The 16,816-nt window shown below is 59.9% G+C and overlaps 1 protein-coding gene across 16 annotated transcripts in view; it reads left to right on the top strand.

The window, feature by feature from the left end:
• The window catches only part of RBFOX3 (RNA binding fox-1 homolog 3), a 445,764-nt gene that overhangs the window by 357,196 nt on the left and 71,752 nt on the right, over nt 1-16,816 (top strand). For 4 of the 16 annotated variants that reach the window (XM_044745251.2, XM_044745243.2, XM_044745249.2 and 1 more), the window contains exon 1: nt 3,219-3,705. The exons of 10 other annotated variants lie outside the window; for them this stretch is intronic. In XM_044745251.2, the coding sequence (XP_044601186.1) occupies nt 3,601-3,705 (105 nt within the window). In that variant the 5' untranslated portion in view covers nt 3,219-3,600. Of the gene's footprint in view, nt 1-3,218; nt 3,706-16,816 lie in introns of those variants that run through there. 2 more of the 16 variants (XM_044745242.2, XM_044745250.2) reach the window with 2 other exon arrangements.

Raw genomic sequence — 16,816 nt, 5'->3', positions numbered from 1 at the left:
TAGAGCGCTCACGGGAGCACTACTGGAGGAGCACGGGGTACGTTTCTTCTTTCTCCTCCAAGCCAAGAGAAGGGATGGTCCTGACACCCAGGAAGTTGGCACATCCACCCGGGGCACTGGTCTTTCTGCCGAAGCTTGCCCAGCCCTCTCAGCGCCTGTGTTTCCCGGACCCTGGAGCAACAGGGCCACCTCACTGTCAGGACGAGCCTCGGGGTGGGGGCAGGGCCAGGGCGACCACACTCCTCCCTGCCAGGTGTTATTCCAGCCATCAGGATGATGCTGTGGACCAGCCAGCAAGTTCCCTGTCTTCCTGACCCTCCGACCCTCGAAGGGGAGACTGAGAGGGGACCAGATGGACTGTAGTGTTTAGCTGTTCCATTGGCCTGACACCCCAAAGACAACCCCCAGTGGACCGAGGCCCCCCTCAATTTGCCATTTAGTAATCGGCTCATAGTGGAAGTCACAACATCAGGGCACAGCAGGGGAGGCAGTGGGCATGCAGTCCCTGTCCTGAGAAATAAGCCAGACACACGCCTTGTTCAAATCCTTTTTCTGGAGGTTTTCTTTTAATTCTCTTTTGCTGTTCTTAGTCTCTCTGGAGCCCGGGTGTGATTAGCTGGCTGATGGAAGCAGGTGTCTAGACATGCTCCCTGGGCCTGACACTCTCTGGAAGTGAGGCTTGAAGGCAGGTGGCTGGGCTGAGAGGCCCACGGACTGCCAGGTGCAAGGCTACTGGAAGCGACACCAGTATGAAAGCTGGCGTCAGCGACCACCCTGGCTTTCACGGCACCAACAAGACAGCTCAGGGGTCCCCCTAGGAAATCTTCCCTGACCGAACCCCAGGTCTAAGCTCACCCCAGATCCGAGCTCCCACTATCCTGGGCTGTCTTAGCTCTCAGCACAGTAGGCTGCAGTCTTGGTTTGCCGGTTTGGTTTCCCCACCAGACGGTGTACTCACTCCAGGGCAGAGAACTTTGTTCCTACAGCTCCAGCACCGGTGCAGTGCCTGCACACAGTGGGTTCTCAATAAGGAAAGGCAGGAGAGTTGACTCAAAGGGTGTCTGCTCTGTGATAGGCACCGTTTAGGATATGCTACCAAATCCTCATCTGAGAGGGATAAAGCCTTGATCTCGGAGATGCTCAATCACAGCAGAATTAATGAGTAAACAATTCTCCAACGGGGGATTCAGAGCCCAGGGCCGAGGGTGAACGCTATGTAGCTGCCTCAAATTCCTGAGTGTCCTCCAGGGAGGGAGCAGCCGGGGCAGCGACAGAAGGGGAGGGAAGGTTTCTGGAAGAGGAGGGCAGAGCAGCAGGACCTGGGAGGCAGGAGGCCAGCAGGGCTGCCCCTGCTCTTGTGACCAGGGCCACTCCACGGTACCACACTCCACAGGAGAGCCCTCTGCAAGATCCCTGCTGCAAATGCCATATCCAGCTTGTGCTCTTGCTCCACATGCACCAGGCCTCAGTGCCGGCCACCCCACCCATCTTAGACGGTAGGGAGCCTCTTCTGGGAGACCAAGTGAATAGCTGGTCCGGCCTGAAGGCAGGAGACTCTGAAAGGCCACAGTCAAGCATCGCCATCCCCACTCCATGCCAGCACCACCCCTGAGGCATCACAGCGCAGGATTCCGGAGAAAGGTCAGGCCAGTGTGGCCACCTGGCAGTGGGTCAGCCCTCCCCTGCATTCTCTCCCTTGTCCCTCATCCCTTCTCCCATCTGTCTCCCCCTAGATGTTGCCCCCCACCCGTCTAAGAGGAAGATGAACTGGAGGCTGCTTTGTTCAGGGGACATGAGATGCCTGAGAGAGGGGCAGCCAAGGGGCACACACCTGCCTGTCGTGTTCAAACCGACTTTGTCCCCAGACTGTGCCTGGAGGAAGCCCTTCCGTGACCCATCCCTCTCGCCTCCTTGCTGCTTCGTCCTAAGTGACCCTCATCAACACAACCTGCAGCGAGTGCAACAGAACATCCCAGACAGCATCCAACCAACCTCTCAGGTTGGGTGCAGAAACCGAAGCCCAGAGAGGACAGGCCACTTTCCTAAGATCACACAGCAAGTGAGGGGGCCTCCACTTGACTCCCAGGCCGCTGGTCTTCCCACTACCAGGTGGTCCCAGCTCTGCCTCCCTCCAGAGTGGGGCTCCCTCTCCGCAGTGAGAGGAGGGGAATCACAGGTGCCTTTGGGCTGGATAGGCGAGTCTAGAATTGCTACTGGCTATCTGGGGTTCGCCCCTTTCCCAGAGGAAGTATTCGTAAGTGGGACAAGAGGTTGGGCATGTCCGCCTATTGTCTCTACGTCTAACAGTGGCGAGTGTCAGACTGTCCCTCAGACAGCCAAGCTCACCTGTGGCTTGTCCTGGTGGAATGAGCTTGGCCAGGGGGACAACGTGTGGCAGGGCTGTGAGTGTGTGTGTTTGGCTGCTGAAGCTGCAGCTGTATGTGTACGTAAACACACACACACACCTGTCACGGTGGTGGTGTAAGGACACAGTCAAGACCTCTGCCAAGCACTCACTGGGGTCAGGGGGTGGGTACTGTGCACTCCTGCCCCAGTGATGTGTGCACACATAGTCAGGTGTGTTTGGGTGTGGGGAAGGGAGGATGATTTGTGGCCAGTGCTTCTTGCCCCCCCACCACATTAAGTATCCACAAGACCATGTGCCTGTGGCAGGCTTGGGGTGTAAATAGGGCCTGGGGGCCTGTGGGAGAGCAGGAGAGGCTCTGGGGGGCTCCAGCTGGGTTTCCAAGCTCTGGGCAGCGGAAGAAGCGTTCCCCAGCGAGGAAGCCTCTGCGTAGATGCCCTCATTACATCACCGACATCCCTGCCACTGAGTCGGCCTCCCGGCCTCCCGTAGGAGAGGCGCTTCTCTGAACGCCAAGCAGGACGAAGCGCCTTCCGGTCGGGCTGCGGAGCCCGCAGAGCCGCTCCTTCTCTTCGTCCGCAGCGGCCGGCGGACAGAGCCCGTGCAAAGGGAGACTCCAGACCCCAAACTGAGGGGCAGCTGCTGGATGCGGGGAGGAGGAGGGGAGCGGAGGGGTCCGCGAGAGGGTGCGAGGGCTGGCCGCCCCGGCGCCGGCGGGCGAGGGGTTAAGTGTGGGATCAGCTGTTGTGCCGTCGTTCCGGATTCTCTTCCCTCCGCGCGGGGCTGTTTGATGTTGGAGTACGCCAGGGACTCCCCCTCCCACCGCTACACACGCGCGCACACGCGCACACTCACACACGCACACGCACCACTCTTTGCAGACAGGGCTCCGGTGGCTCCAAAGTGACTGACTCCCTCTCCCCGGCTCCCCCTCATCCATTCTCTCGCGCGTATATCCTCTCTTGCCATATTCTCGCGCGCGCTCTCTCCAGCATCCCCGCCCGGGCAGGGGAGCACCGGGCAGAGGCGGGCCGCTTTCCTTCCATGCCTCCCTCTTAAAGAGCGCCACGAGGGGGAGGGGAGGGCCGGAGGAGGAAGAGGAGAAGGAGGAGGAGGAGACCGAGAGGGCGCCCGGGAGGCAGGGCGCGCGCACACACCGAGGGACGCGCGGAGGGTGCGAGCCGCGCAGCGAGCGCAGAGCTGCCTCCGGCCGCCGGGCGCCCCCCTACCGCCCCATGCTGTGCTCCATGGCGAACTCGGGCTGCCTCCTGCTGTCCAACTCCGGCAGCATGCTCCCGCACTCGGTGCCCTGCCCGCCCGCCTTCCTCTACCTCCAACAGGTAAGCGGCCCCCGGCCCGGCCCGGCCCGGCCCCCAGCCCGGCGCACGTGCGCCCCGCGCCGCCGCCCACACCCGCACTTGGCCGCCTCCGCGCCGCCGCTGGGGCCCCGCTGCGCTCCCCGCGTCATGGCGCCGGGCCCGGTGGGGGAAACTGCGCCCCTGCGCGGCGGCCGAGCGCGGGGTCGCCCGGGGCGCGTGCGGCGCCGGGCGGGGGGCCGGAGTTTGGGGCGTCGCTCGCAACTTTTCCAAAGGCGCGGGAGGGGGCGGCGGGCGGAGCCTCGGGGGAAGCCGGAGGGGAGGGGGCGGGGGTTCTCGGCGCCCCGGTCACTTTGGGGAACTTCGCGCCGGGCCGCGGGGGGCGTGGGGGCGGGGAGCGGAGCCCCTCCCCGGCCTCGTCGGGAAAGCCGGGCGACCGCGCGGAGGCGGCGGGGGCGGGGGCGCCGAGCTCTGCTGCATTGGGGACCGCGCGCCGGGCCTCGGGGGAGGCGGGCCACCCGCCTGGTGGAGCTGGCGAGGGAGGCCCTGGGAGCTCCGGCCCGGGAGGGGGCTGGGGCTAGAGTTTTGCAATCTGCGGGGCTGCGCAGGAAGCTCGTGCTGACGAGGAGGGCAGGAAGCCAAGCGACTCCGAGCCCCCAAATCCCCAGGACGCTCCACGGGGAGGTGCGCGCAGAGTATAGCTGTCGCCTGCCCGCCAGCCGGCCAGGGTGTGGGGGGCGGGAGGTCTTGCGATCCCATCCATTACGGAATCAGTGCGGTCCCAGGCCTGCACTGGGAACGATTTGGTGACTCCCTCGCCTTCTCCAGGCCCCTTGGCCTCTTGGGGCTGCGGTTCCAGGTGCCAGCTTGGCCAGAGCCGGCCGGGGGGCTGCAGTACCCTGCCTCGCCCACCCTGGGTGCCCACACCTCTGGGCCTGCCCTCCCTCCCGGCGCCGTGGACCTGCCTTCTTTATCTTTAGCACCCTCAACCTCTGCTTAGGCCTGCAGGGGTGGGGGCGGCTCCTTGGGGAGGCCTGGAGCTTGAAGTGGGAAGGCAGGGAGGCCGGGAAAGCTTCAGGCTGCCGTCCTGGGGCCTGCCGGATGCAGCAGGAGGGCTCCCATAGGACCAGCTCTCCACCCTGGGCTGGGTGTGGATATGGGAGGCAGAGGGTAGGGGATGCCACCCCAATGCTGATGATCAGGGTCAGGCCAGGCCTAATGGGCTAAGTGGCCATGTCCCTTCATGGCCTCCCCTGGAGCATCCCTCGGAAGGGAAGAAGGCAGAAGTGTGTGTTTCTTGGAGACAGTGATACTCCAGGTGGGGCTGGACCTTTGGATGGTGGGTTCTTGTCTTTTTGTGCCCTTTGGGCTCTCCAGGGAGCCAAGAAAGAAGGAGCCATCGCAGGGGCTTCAGGAGGAACTGTGGAGATGACCGACAAAGATGGGGCCCTCAGAGCTGAGCCAGGCTGCTCGGCCCTTGGGTTGGCCCCTCACAAGGATCCAGGCAGCAGGAGTTGCCAAACGTGTCAGCAACTGTAGAGGAAGGGACAAGTCGGGAACATGACGGTCAGGGGCAGAGGACAGCCAGAAGGCCTTTGGCCCTTGGTCTCACCCTCCCTAGGATCATCTGTGAGTCTGAGCAGTCCTAGGCACAGCTCAGGGGCAACAAGAGCTGTTGAGGGGACCCCATACCCACAGGCCGGCAGGTGTCCAAACCCAGGCTGTGGCTGACTCCCGAAGTTCCCCCAGACAGTCAGGGTGGACCTCACAGGTCGGCTTTCTAGCACCTGCCTTATTTCCATGAGCACGGGAATTACCTGGGGGTCTCTGGAGGGGGGTCCAGGAATCTGCATTCCTGACAAGCTCCCAGGTGAAGTCCAGGGACATACCACTCAAAGTAGCAAGGATCTGCCCCTCCTCCAGACCTCCCCCACCTCCCGGGCAGGGCATGCCCTCCGCTGCAGGAAGAGGCCCCAGCTTCCACAGGAGAATGCAGGATTGAAGGCTAATCTGGGGCTTATTGGCTGTGTTAAGCAAATCAGTTCACCTCTCTGAACCTCAGGCTCTTCCTCTGAGAAAGAGGGTGAAAGCATGCCGTCCCCCCAGGCTGAATGGGAGGGTTGAGTTAAGATGAAGTAACAGCAAGCTTCCGCTGACACTGTCTTGATGGCGTCAGACCAATGTTCGTAGTTGGGGTGAGTGCACCAACACGGCCCGTGGGGAAGGCACCCCGATTCCTCCAGGGCTGGGTGGACACATCCCTGAAGAGTGGACTGGAGCTTTCTGTAGAGGCAGCTGGAAGGCAAAAAGGCTGTGAGCCGTGCCCATCCCGAGTGGATGTCAGCCATGAGTGGGGTCGCTTCTGGGAGAGCCAGAGCATGCCCCCCGGGCCAGGCTCTGAAGTTTCCCTCCCAGTTGTCTGCAGGGGTGTCTGCGGGTCTCGGCGGGCTGGAAAGATCTAGAATGCAGCCATTTCCTGGCTATTTTGGGGGGCACGTTTTTATAGGAGCACACGCCGCTCTGGTGGTCCAGGGCCGATACAAAACAATGACATTTCGAGACCCAGGTTGTCCCAGAGCACTTTTGAGTGAGACAGAGCCCCCCGTGTCCCCTGGAAGTGGAGGCCACATGGGAGGGACCCGGGTGGCGTGGCCAGCTCTCCGGAATCAGAGCTTGCCTCTCCTGCAGGCTCCCAGCGAGGGGTTGCACGTCTTCTGCATGAGTGCGCCTTGGTGCCATATGTAGGCTGTGTGTTCAGTCTCAGCAGCACGTTTGATAACAGGAGCAGGAGCAGAAGACGTGAAATCGAGCAAGACAAGAGACATAGTTTGCGGCGCATTAAGATGCAGCATTTAAACAGGAAGGTTTTGAAACGTAGAATCTTTCGAACTGGAAATTAGAAAATAAAACCCCAACCAATGGAATTCCATTCTGTCTGCTAAAGCATCAGCCTTTTCCTGCTGCCCAGGCCGGACCCCAAGTGTGCTGAGCAGGGGCCCCGTCCCCTCTGAGACACAGCGGCTCTATACGTAATTAATTAGGGAAGCTTGTTGCCGGCGTCCCTCTTCCCAGCCTCTCGGAGGGGCTGAGATTTTCCAGAGTTCTAACTGTCCACGGGAGAAATGCACCTGTGGTTTGGGCCCTGGTGTTTGTTAAGAACTCACCCAAGTGGCCCTGGGCCTCACTCTGGGTGCCCCCCTGCGGGGACCGGGCAGGTGAGGAAATCAAGGCTGGGTTTTCCCCCCTGCCGAGCCCGCCACCAGGAGCCCACCCAGGGGCTCCGGCTCCCTGTGAGTCCTTCAGCTACCCCCAGGGCAGCCTTGAGCCATGGTCTCCCCCACATCTGGCCCCTGACAGGCATCCTGGGGTGGGATGCAGGGAGGCAACTGTCCCTGGTGCATTGCGGCCAGCGAGGGGTGGGGCCGAGACTGGTCACCTTTCAGAGCAAGAAGGACCTCATTTGGAGATCCAGAATGTCAGCAAGACTCCCCATGAGGCCCTGGTTTGGGCTCTAGTAGAAGAAAGTTGCAGGGGATGGGAAGAAAAAAACCCCCATGCCCACAGAATGGGATTTTGTCACAGTAGTTACTTATTATTAAGCTGCAGTGTCCTATAAAAGAGACTCTTATCGCTACATCCGATTGCGAAGCCGGGAAATGGCTCTGGGGGAGAGAGATCTAAGTGCCTTTAGTTCTGTAAAAAGGAGCGTTGGCGATGGAGGGGAGGGGGCCGCGCTGGCTTGCATGGAGGGACCGGACCCTGGAGAATGTGAGCACCTGCGGCCCTTTTGAGGGCTGCCTTTTGAGCTCTGTTGGTCTTCTGTCTTTAGGTTCTTAATCAAGGTGAGATCACAGTCCCTCAGCTGCTGTCAACATTGCCAGGCACCGGAAGTTTCCGTGGAGGAGGTGGGGTTTCCACCCAGCTTCCTGGTGTGAAGCGGGCTGCTCCTTGGAGTGGTTGATAGCAGAAGGCGTTCCCTCGGGGCGTGGAACCCAAAGGCTCCTGGGTGGGGATGTCGGGGAATTCTCGGCTCTGTCCTGAGATTCATTGGGAAGTTCTGCTCTTACTAGTGATCGTCTCTTTGGGGTAGCAACCCTGCTAATCACAGGAATTCTTGATGAGAGTGCATTACTGTAGCAGAGGTAACACGTCTCCTTACACCTTCTATGATGCCTGGGTGTCAGTCTCCATTCCTGGGCATCGGTGTGTCACCGAGATGGGATTCCAGGAACCCCGATGAGACAGGCTTGCTCTTGGTGACATAATGTGCATGTGAGTACACCCGGCCAGTGGCAGGGGCAGGCAGACAACAGACGCCTGTCACCATCCGCATCTTCAGAAGGACGTGCTGTTGAGGTCTGGTCTGTTGACCAGAGCCACATCCTAAAAATTATCCTATCACTTGGAGAGTATAACTAGACAAGCAGTTGAGGTCACGTGATGCTCATTCTAAATTGACCCCCCTGGTCTAGGAGCCCTCGCCCCCGGGAGTTCTTGGGGACCAAGGATGGCACTCTCTAGCTGCCCGTGCGTCCTCCTGCTGAAAGCACCTTTGCTGGCGTAACTCAGTTAGTTCTGTGGGTTCTTCCCCAGTTTTCGCTCTGGCAGCTCATGTTTGTTCCAGAATCTGCTGACTGTATGTGCACATCTTACAGTTGAGGAAACTGAGGCACAGAGAGGTTAGGGAACATGCTAACTCATAAAGCCACAGAGCCTGAATTCCAGCCCAGGCGGCTGGACCCCGAATCACCGCTCGAGTCTGCCTTCCTTCCCAGGGAGGAGCGAGGGCTCAGCAAGTTCTGTTCGCCTGCGGCCACCTCTCAGCCACATGACAAAGAAAAGTGACCAGTGCGGCCTTCCCATGCCCTCAATGCTCTCAGCTTCCCCGCTGATTTTTAGTGCCCGTGTCCCCAGCGACCAGCGATGTTCTGGAGATTCCTTTAGGGTTGGGGAAAGTGGAAGTGGCCTGCCTCTGGACCCCGCGCATCCTGGCTCATCATATCTCATCCACGGGGTGAGTGGGTTTGTCTGAAGGGCGTGGAGCAGGGAGCTTTGGCTGGCTGGTCGTGGGATAAACACGGGTGGTGAGAAGGACTAGGAGTGGTGGCCGAGGGGAGCTCCAGCCCTCAGTGCAGGACCCGCGGATGCTCCGTGTTCGGACCCAGAGGAGTGTGAAGGGTGCGCAGAGCGAGTGGCCTCGGACGCCCAACAACCCTGTGGAGGGTCTCTTTCCAGAGGCAGGGGGCATGGGGGGCCAGGGACAAGGTCCTCCCCTAGTGGGACATCTCTGAGCCTGAGTCACTGTGTCATTGTGGATAGACACGTGTCTCGGGGCCGGAGGGGCTGGGGGAGGTTGGGGCAGTCGTGGGGGAGGCCTCACAGCAGGTGAAGGGCGGCTGGCTCGTCCACCTGCTCTGAGGCGCTGGGGTCTCGTGGGGCACAGCAAAGGCTCGTCCTGACCGTCCCTCCTGAGGACCCGGGTTGAGTGGCTGAGTAGATGGTGCTGGCCACCCCTTGCCGTCCAGCTAGTAGAGGGCAGAGGAGCAGGTGTGGCGGGCATAAGCTGACAGCCAGTTGTCCTGCTGGGAGGTCCGCAGAGGGCAGGGGAGAACACTGCAGCCAGGCAAAGACTAGGTCTGCAGCCTCTCCCCCCAGGCACAGCCGGGCGCCCACAGCCCACCAGGCCAGCGGGGCAGGTGCTGAGCCACACACCCTGGGAATCACAAAATGCCACTATCCTTGGAGGAGGCGAGGCAGGAGTCCCAGCCCAAGTGCCTTCCATCCTCTGTCCTCCCTGCTGAGGACGGCCGCCCGAAGGTGGCTCAAGGCAGAATATTGGGTTCCTGGGGGGGTGGGGTGCAAGAGGCTGGCAGGGCCTGGGCCGGCTCTGGGGCGGTGCCTGCCATCCCTGGCACCCAGCTCGGCCCCTGGGCCAAAGCAGTGGTCCCGTGGGCAGCATGAACTTCAGGAGGGAGGTGTGGGACCCGAGGGACCTCAGGGGCCTCTGTGTCCGGGGATGACTCTGCCCCAGGCCCCGTGAAGCCGCGGCTGCGCTGTGGGCCTGCAGGAGGCGCTCCCTTGCTCACCGAGGGTGGGGCGCGGCCAGCCACCCCAGACTCTGGGGACCCCACGAGCTACGCATTGCTGTCCAGTCTCCTCTTGGCCCCTCTCCTCCAGGGACCTCTCTCTGTGCTTCCCAGCAGCCTTCCTTTCCCTGCCTCCTTCCTGCCATGCGTTGCCCCTAGAATATTCCATGCTGCTAAGACAGTCCCACCGTCCCCTCTCCTTCCCTCCCTGCCTACTTTCTCTTCTCGCCCGTGTTCATTTTCCCTCTGCTCTTCCCCTTCACCCTGACAACTCCCTCCTGGGGATTCCAGCCCCTCCTGGTCCGCCGCACTCTGGCCAGCCCCCGCCAGCCCCTCCATGGCCTGCCAACCCCTCCGCCAAAAGGTTCTGTGGCTCCATCAGCGGCGGCGCGCACGTTACAAATTGCATTTACTCGGGACCAGCAGGACTGACTCTGGCCTTTTGTGTCACCAGCACCGCTGAGTGTGGTCCTTGGCCTCTGGGGCCCCCGTGGGGAGCGAGTCCAGCTCTGGAAGGAGACCTGGGTGGGGCTGGGACTTGGGAGAGGACAGGAGGCCTCGGGCTGCTCGGCTAGGCTGCCAGGCGTTGCGTGGGCTCTGCTCCAGGGCGCCCTGGGGTGGCTCTGTTGCCAGCTGGGCCCAGCCCACCTGTGGACAGTGGGGTCCCCGCCAGCTGCAACACAGACAGGCTGGCAGCCTGTGAGGGGCAGTAGGAGCAAGTCCTGTCCCCTTCCAGGCCAGGAGCCCCAGGGGGCAGGCAAGGTCTTCATACCCTGAGGTCCTTGAGCACCTCAGGGGGTCGACAGAGGAGGGAGGGGAGGAGGTCAGCATCCCCAGAGGTCAGCGTCCGTGAATTATTTGTGGAAGGGTTTTGTGCCAGGCACTGCAGTGGGCCCCGGGTTTAGAATTGGGAGTGAAAGCCCCTTCTGGTGCTCCCTGGGGCTCAGAGGCCCAGCTCAGCCTCAGTAAGTTGGTTCGGGAGCGGCAACCACATCTCACCCCGCGTGTCTGTGAGGGCGCGTCCACAGCCCGCCGGGGTGATCAGAGAGAGGCCAGCCAATGTCTCCCTCCCCGGCCGGGGCTTCAGTGTCCAGGCCTCTATGTTGGGATTCATTTCTTTCCTTCTTGTCCAGAGGGATTTTGGGGTGCAGAGGCTCCTGCTTACTCCCACCCTCCCAGGCGTGGTGTCTAGCCTCTTCATCACCCCGAGTGGGCAACTCGGGGATGCCCGTGTGGTGAGTCAGCTCCAGGCGTCTGACCATAGGGAGCTTGTCCAGGGGAGCACACATGTGAAAGAGGGCTGGTCCCCAGAGCTCCTCGAGCAGGAGGGAGGCTGCTTTGTCACACTGCCTGAGCCAGTGCGGGGCTGGGCCCACGCTGGACCCCAGAATCACGCCATCTGCTAGCCAGCACCCTCACCGGGTGGTCCTGAGAAGTGCCTCCCAGTCCAGCCTGGGAACAGCCGGCCACAGGTCCTGCAGCATTACCCCCGTGGGGGGCAGGGGCTGGAGTAGACTCTGACTGTCCTGGGCCCCCGGCAGCAGGCCTTGTGGCCTAGAGCACATGCCTGGGCCCTTGGGCTTGTGTCCTCATCTGCAGAGCGATGGTAGGAATCAGCAAAGGGCAGGTACGCTCTGTGTGAGTCGGCCACGCGCTGGCCTCGTCCCTGCCGTCTCATCCCAGTGGGGAAGGGAAGTGACAGGAAGTCACCAGAAAGGCACATAAGATTGCCTAGTGCGGGAAGACTGGTGAGGGCCAGAGGCGAGAGGTAGAAAGGAGGACACGGGCAGGGGGAGGCCGTGTGGCTGGTCAGGCGGGGCTCCCTGCCAGGGCAGAGAGGGCATTTAGCTGAGACCCCATGACAGAGGAGGAGGCGCCGCTCTAGGCAGAGGGGCGGCCGTGCAGAGTGGAGGCCGCGTTCCGCTGGGACTCACGGCCGTCACCCCCACCCAGGAGGGCCCTCGATTCTGCGGGCCCGTGGTACGGCTCCCAGGGCTCGGTGTCCTTTAGACAAATGTCACCCGTCCCCACTCTGTGCTAAGGGGAGTGAATGTCTGTGTGTAAGTGTCAGTGAGGCTGTGTGAGTGCGTGTGTGTGAGTGTGGTTGTGTGTTGTGTGTGTGTGGTTGTGGATGTTGGGGAAGCAGAAGAGAGCCACTGTGACAGTGAAGACTCATGCCGACTCCCCGGAAACCTACCACCCAGCATTTGGGGATGTTCTCTTGGGACCCTCCACCTCCGCCGCAGCCCCCTGACCAGGAGAGGGGCCGTGCTCTTCCGTTCCTGCCGGGGCTCACCTCGTGTTCCTGTACGTCCTGGCGGAGGTGAGCAGGCTGGGACTTCAGTAAGAAATTGACCAGGAAATTAAGAGAAACCAAAAGAAGCAGGCGAAAGAAGTGCACACGTCATGAGCCTGTGAGCCACTGCCCTGACGAAGATCCTGGGGTTGGGAGTCACCAAGACATTGCTGATGTGACACCCCCTCCCTCCCTTGTCTGAAAGGACCCTCAGGGGCGGGTCAGCTTCAGCATGTGGTGTGTGCAAAGCTCGGCACGCATGCAGATCCCAAGATGACGTACAGAAACTGTCCCGATCAGAGGTGGGTGGCAGGAACAGTTCATGCATCTGGAGCTGCACGGTGAGCTGTGGGGAGAGGCCTGGATTAAAAATCAGGATATTTCAGTTCTGCTCACGGCTCTGCCGACCTGCCCTTCTCTTCCTGGGCCTCAGTCCCTCACCAGCAACCCAGCAAAGGGAGCAGGCCAGGGCTGCCCGAAGCTGGAGTCGGGTTAGGAGCGGAGAACGTGTGCATGGGAACTTGCTCCGTCCCACGTGTCCTCCTCTCACGGGGGAAGGTACTGCCACACTACGTCGTGTTTAGGGCAGGGCAACTAGGAGGATCCGCTAAAGGCATCTGGGGGATTCAGCCAGCATCTCGGCGGACCGTCTTCCAAGCTCAGCAGGTTGGCACAGAGGGAGAAGAGACCCTCCCCATCTGGACAGGACCAGAGGGTGGGAACGGGCGGTGGGTTTACCGAAAAATCTCGAAGTACACTTCTAACGGTAAGCTCCAAACTTCAGCATTGGTTGTCATATGAGGTGGTAAGTTCCTTGTCATAAGAGGAATTCAGCAGAGGCTGGCTGGCTGTCTCAGAGGCTCCAGAACAATGCTGTCCGATGAAAAGATAGTCCCAACCAGTAGGAAAGTTTAAGTTTTCCAGTAGCCGCTTAAAAGAAGTGAAAAGAAGCAGATGAGGTGGATTTCGGTGACACCTTTTATTTAACCCTGATTTACCCCAGACATCACCCCAACATGTGATCACTGTGAGATACATTACTAAGGAGACAGTTTGCATTCCTGTTGTTGTTCTAAGTCTGAAGTCTGGCGTAGGTTTGACACGTGCAGCACATCTCCATTGGAGCTAGCCGCGTCTCAAGGGCTCAGTCCTCACGGGGGATTGCAGGTAACTTGCTGGGCACGTTTCCATCATTGCAGAAAGTTCTGTTGGACAACGCACTTCCAGGCCTCGCTACTCATAGTCCAGTCTGCAGGGAACCAGCTAGAAACAGACTCTCGGGCTCCCCAAACCTCCTCCACCGGAACGGGCATGGAATGGGGGCTTGGGGGCCTCCGCTGCTCTAGAACTTGGTGTGTTTTGGGGGGTGTGGATGGGTGGCCTTGAGACCCCCACTGTGGCCGCATGTCCCAGAGCCGCAGCATGTCCACCAGACTGCAGAGGCTGGCCTTGCACGCTGACCCCCCACCGCCGGTCTAGACAGGCTGTGTCCTTGACGGAGTCTTCACCTGCCTATGGCAAAGTGGGAAAACTAAGAATCTAAGAGTGGTAAATTTTTTCATAAAGATACGTCTGTTCACTCTTTGTGTGTAAAATGCCCATTTTAATTAAGTGACAGTGATACCCACTGTTCATTTTTCTAATGTCCTTATTTGGTAAAATAAAAGGTTGGCGGTTCAAATCAGCCTGCCCCCCCGCCTTTCCCTTTTTAAAAAACACAGTTTACTAAGTAGTCCTCTTCAAAAGTCTGGAAACCAGTGATCTAAAGCAGAGATCACTGGGCCAAATCTATCCCACCGTCTGTTTTCATAAAAAAAGTTTGCTTGGAATGCGGCCACGCTCATGTGTTTACATGCTGTCCGTGACGGCTTTCACGCCGCAGCGGCTGCGTTGAGCGGTGGCGCCAGAGACCAGATGGCCCACAAAGCTCAGAATATTTGCTGGAAAAGCGTGCAACCCCTGGCCCAGAGCAGCGCCGTCCGCAGAGGGACAACGGCCGCCACACGCAACGCTGAGCTTTCTCGTATCCACGTTTAACAAAGTGAAAGGAAACAGTCGAAATCCATTTTAATGATATATCTTATTTCACCCAATCCAAAATATGTTCATTGCAGCACTTAATCGATCTAAACATGACTGAAATATTCGGCATTCTTGTTTCACGCTGAATCTTCGGAATCTCCTGTCTGTTTTTCCCTCACGGCCCTTTGCGCATCAGACCAGCCACGTTTCAATGCTCAGGAGCCGCACGTGGCTGGTGGCTGCCGCCGTGGCCAGTGCAATTCTAGAAGGAATGAGGCTAGTTCCCACTGGGGGCTCTGGGAAGGTGGCTCAGAAGAGTTGTGCTCTCCCCTGGGTGTCGATGGGCTGAGAGCTGCGGCAGGTGAGTCTGTGGGCAGAAGCGTCCCAAAAGGAGGCAGCGGTTTATATGGAGAGATGCAGAGTTGAGTGGGCTCAGGGCAGGTTCCTGGACTGCCTGGTGCCTGGGACGTGGGGATGAGGTGGGGTGAATGGGGAAGATTTTGCAGAAGTGTCCCCTAGACGTGGTAAAAGATGGACTGTACAGGAGAAGATCTGTACAGAATCGGAGGTTTCTGGCGTGAGGTTGGAGCCGATGCGTGGTAGGACGCTCTGGGGGCCGTGAACCAGGCCCTGGCTCCTTGGTGGAGAAAGCTCCCCGCCCCACTGGTCCAGAAGCCTTCCTGTGGGTGCCAGGCAGGGCCACACACCCTGGTGGAGGACCCACAGGTCCTGCCCCCTCCTGTGGACTCCTTGTGAGCCTGTTCTGATGGACCAGGGCAAGTGCCCCAGACAGATGTGAACATCTGCCTATGTCCTTCTGGAAGCTTGACACCTTCACCTCTCATTCTCCCTTAATACCTGGTCTGAGCCTGGCTGCAGCCCCAGGCAGCCCCTCCTGGATCCTGCTGTCCCCCAAATAAATGTGCTTTTACAAAGCTCATTTGCAAGGTAGACGGGACCACAAACTCCCCCATCCAGAGGAGGCGGTGGCCCCATGTCCCCAGCCTCTCTCACAAACACCTGGCTAGGGAGGTGCATGGCAGGGGCTGGGGGCAGGCAGCAGGTGGCCTCCCTTGAGTGCCTCCTGGTGGAGGGTGAGAGGACCGGGATCACGGAGGGGGTGGGGGCAGGAAGGTCACAGTCACCTCTGTGCCACCTGGGGGGCCTCGTGAAGTGAAGGAGCGCTCCCCTGAACAGGGCTGGGGATGAGCTTGCCTGCCTGGGCTGGAGGACGGTGGCACTCGCCAGGCAGCTCCAGCCTCCTGGCCTTTGTCCTTGCTGCGCCGTCCGCCAGGAGTGCCCGTCCCCAGACACCGCCTGACATGCTTTCTCATTGCCTTCAAGGCTTTGCCCTCTCATGAGACCTTTCCAGACTGTGATTAAGCCGTTTAGAAGTGCGGCCACCTCCGTCGCCCTCCCTCTCTCTCACCTTCCCCTGCTGCACTTTTCTTCGTAGCCTTTGCGGATATCTGACATACTGTACGTTTGACGTCTTCATCAGTCTGCCTGACCCACCCCCTCTACAAGGGGAAGACTTTCCGTCTGTTTTGTTTGCTGCTGTTCCCCCAGCACCTGGAACAGTGCCTGGCTCATGAAAGATGTTCCATAAATATTCACTGGAGATGGAGACCCCTGCCTTCCCTCCACTGGCTGCCTCGGGGAGTGCATGCTCTGTTGTCTGTCTTACCCACTGCCCTTTCCAGCACTCCCAGCCAGGCACCCCTTTCACGCCCAGCCACGTGTGCAGCCAGCCTGGAAGTGGCTGAGCAGCCACAGGTGACAAAGACAGGGTGGGGGCTTCTGTCACAGCCCTTGTGGGGCTTCAAGGTTCAAAGGGCAGGAATGTTCTTGGGAGGAGAAAAGGCTTGGCTCATTCATTCCACCAATCTCTCTCTCTTTCTTTCTAACTGTATAGTTTGTGGTTCTTTTTCTATTGAGATATGGTTCACTTATAAAATACACCTTTGTGAAGTGTGCAGTTTCCCTGGTTTTGAGTATATTCACAAAGTTGTGTGGCCATCACCACTATCCAGTTCCAGAGTGTTTTCATCCCCTCAAAGAGAAACCCCGTCCCCATTAAGCAGTCGCTACCCCCCTCCAAAACCCCCCAGCCCCTGGCAACCACCGCTCTGCTCTCTGTCTCTCTGGATTCTCTTCTGCTGGCCATTTCGCACGACGGAATCATACAGTGCGGGGCCCCCGATGTCTGGCCACGACTGTCTCTTGGACACTGCAGCGTGCGGGGTTCCTGCAGCAGGAGGATGCAGGCTCTGCCCTCAGAGGCCTACAGACTGGGGGGCAGCCGGTTTCTTGGTCCTGGGCTGGACCAAGCTGACCCTGCAGAGTCATCCTTAGCTGGCCCTTGGGGGGCCTCGTGGGAGGGGTTCCCACGCCCTGCACACGATGGGAGAGTGGGGTTGGGACAAGGAGGGGCCCCTGCACCACCACCGGGTAGCCCCTAAACTTTCCTTATTTCCTCCTTATTGTCACCCCAGCATCTCAGTCTGAGCCTTGCCCCTCATAGGGTGTGTGGAAAGAAACACCCAGACTTCTGGTTTCTTCTGATGAAACCCAGATGACAGGTGCCCATCGAGCAAGCACCCTGGGCCTGAGCAGACGTGAGTGCCCTGTCCCTGACGTCTGAGGACCAGCGGGTGACTGCTGCCTCTGTCCCTCGTGCAGCGCCACCTCCTCCGGGCCCACGTCCCCACGTAGAAATGACGCCTGGACT

The sequence above is a fragment of the Equus asinus genome, chromosome 13 (assembly GCF_041296235.1).
Source record: "Equus asinus isolate D_3611 breed Donkey chromosome 13, EquAss-T2T_v2, whole genome shotgun sequence".
NCBI classification, from domain to species: domain Eukaryota; kingdom Metazoa; phylum Chordata; class Mammalia; order Perissodactyla; family Equidae; genus Equus; species Equus asinus.
The sequence above is the reverse complement of the archived record's forward strand: the minus strand, read 5'-3'. Positions and strand labels throughout refer to the sequence as shown.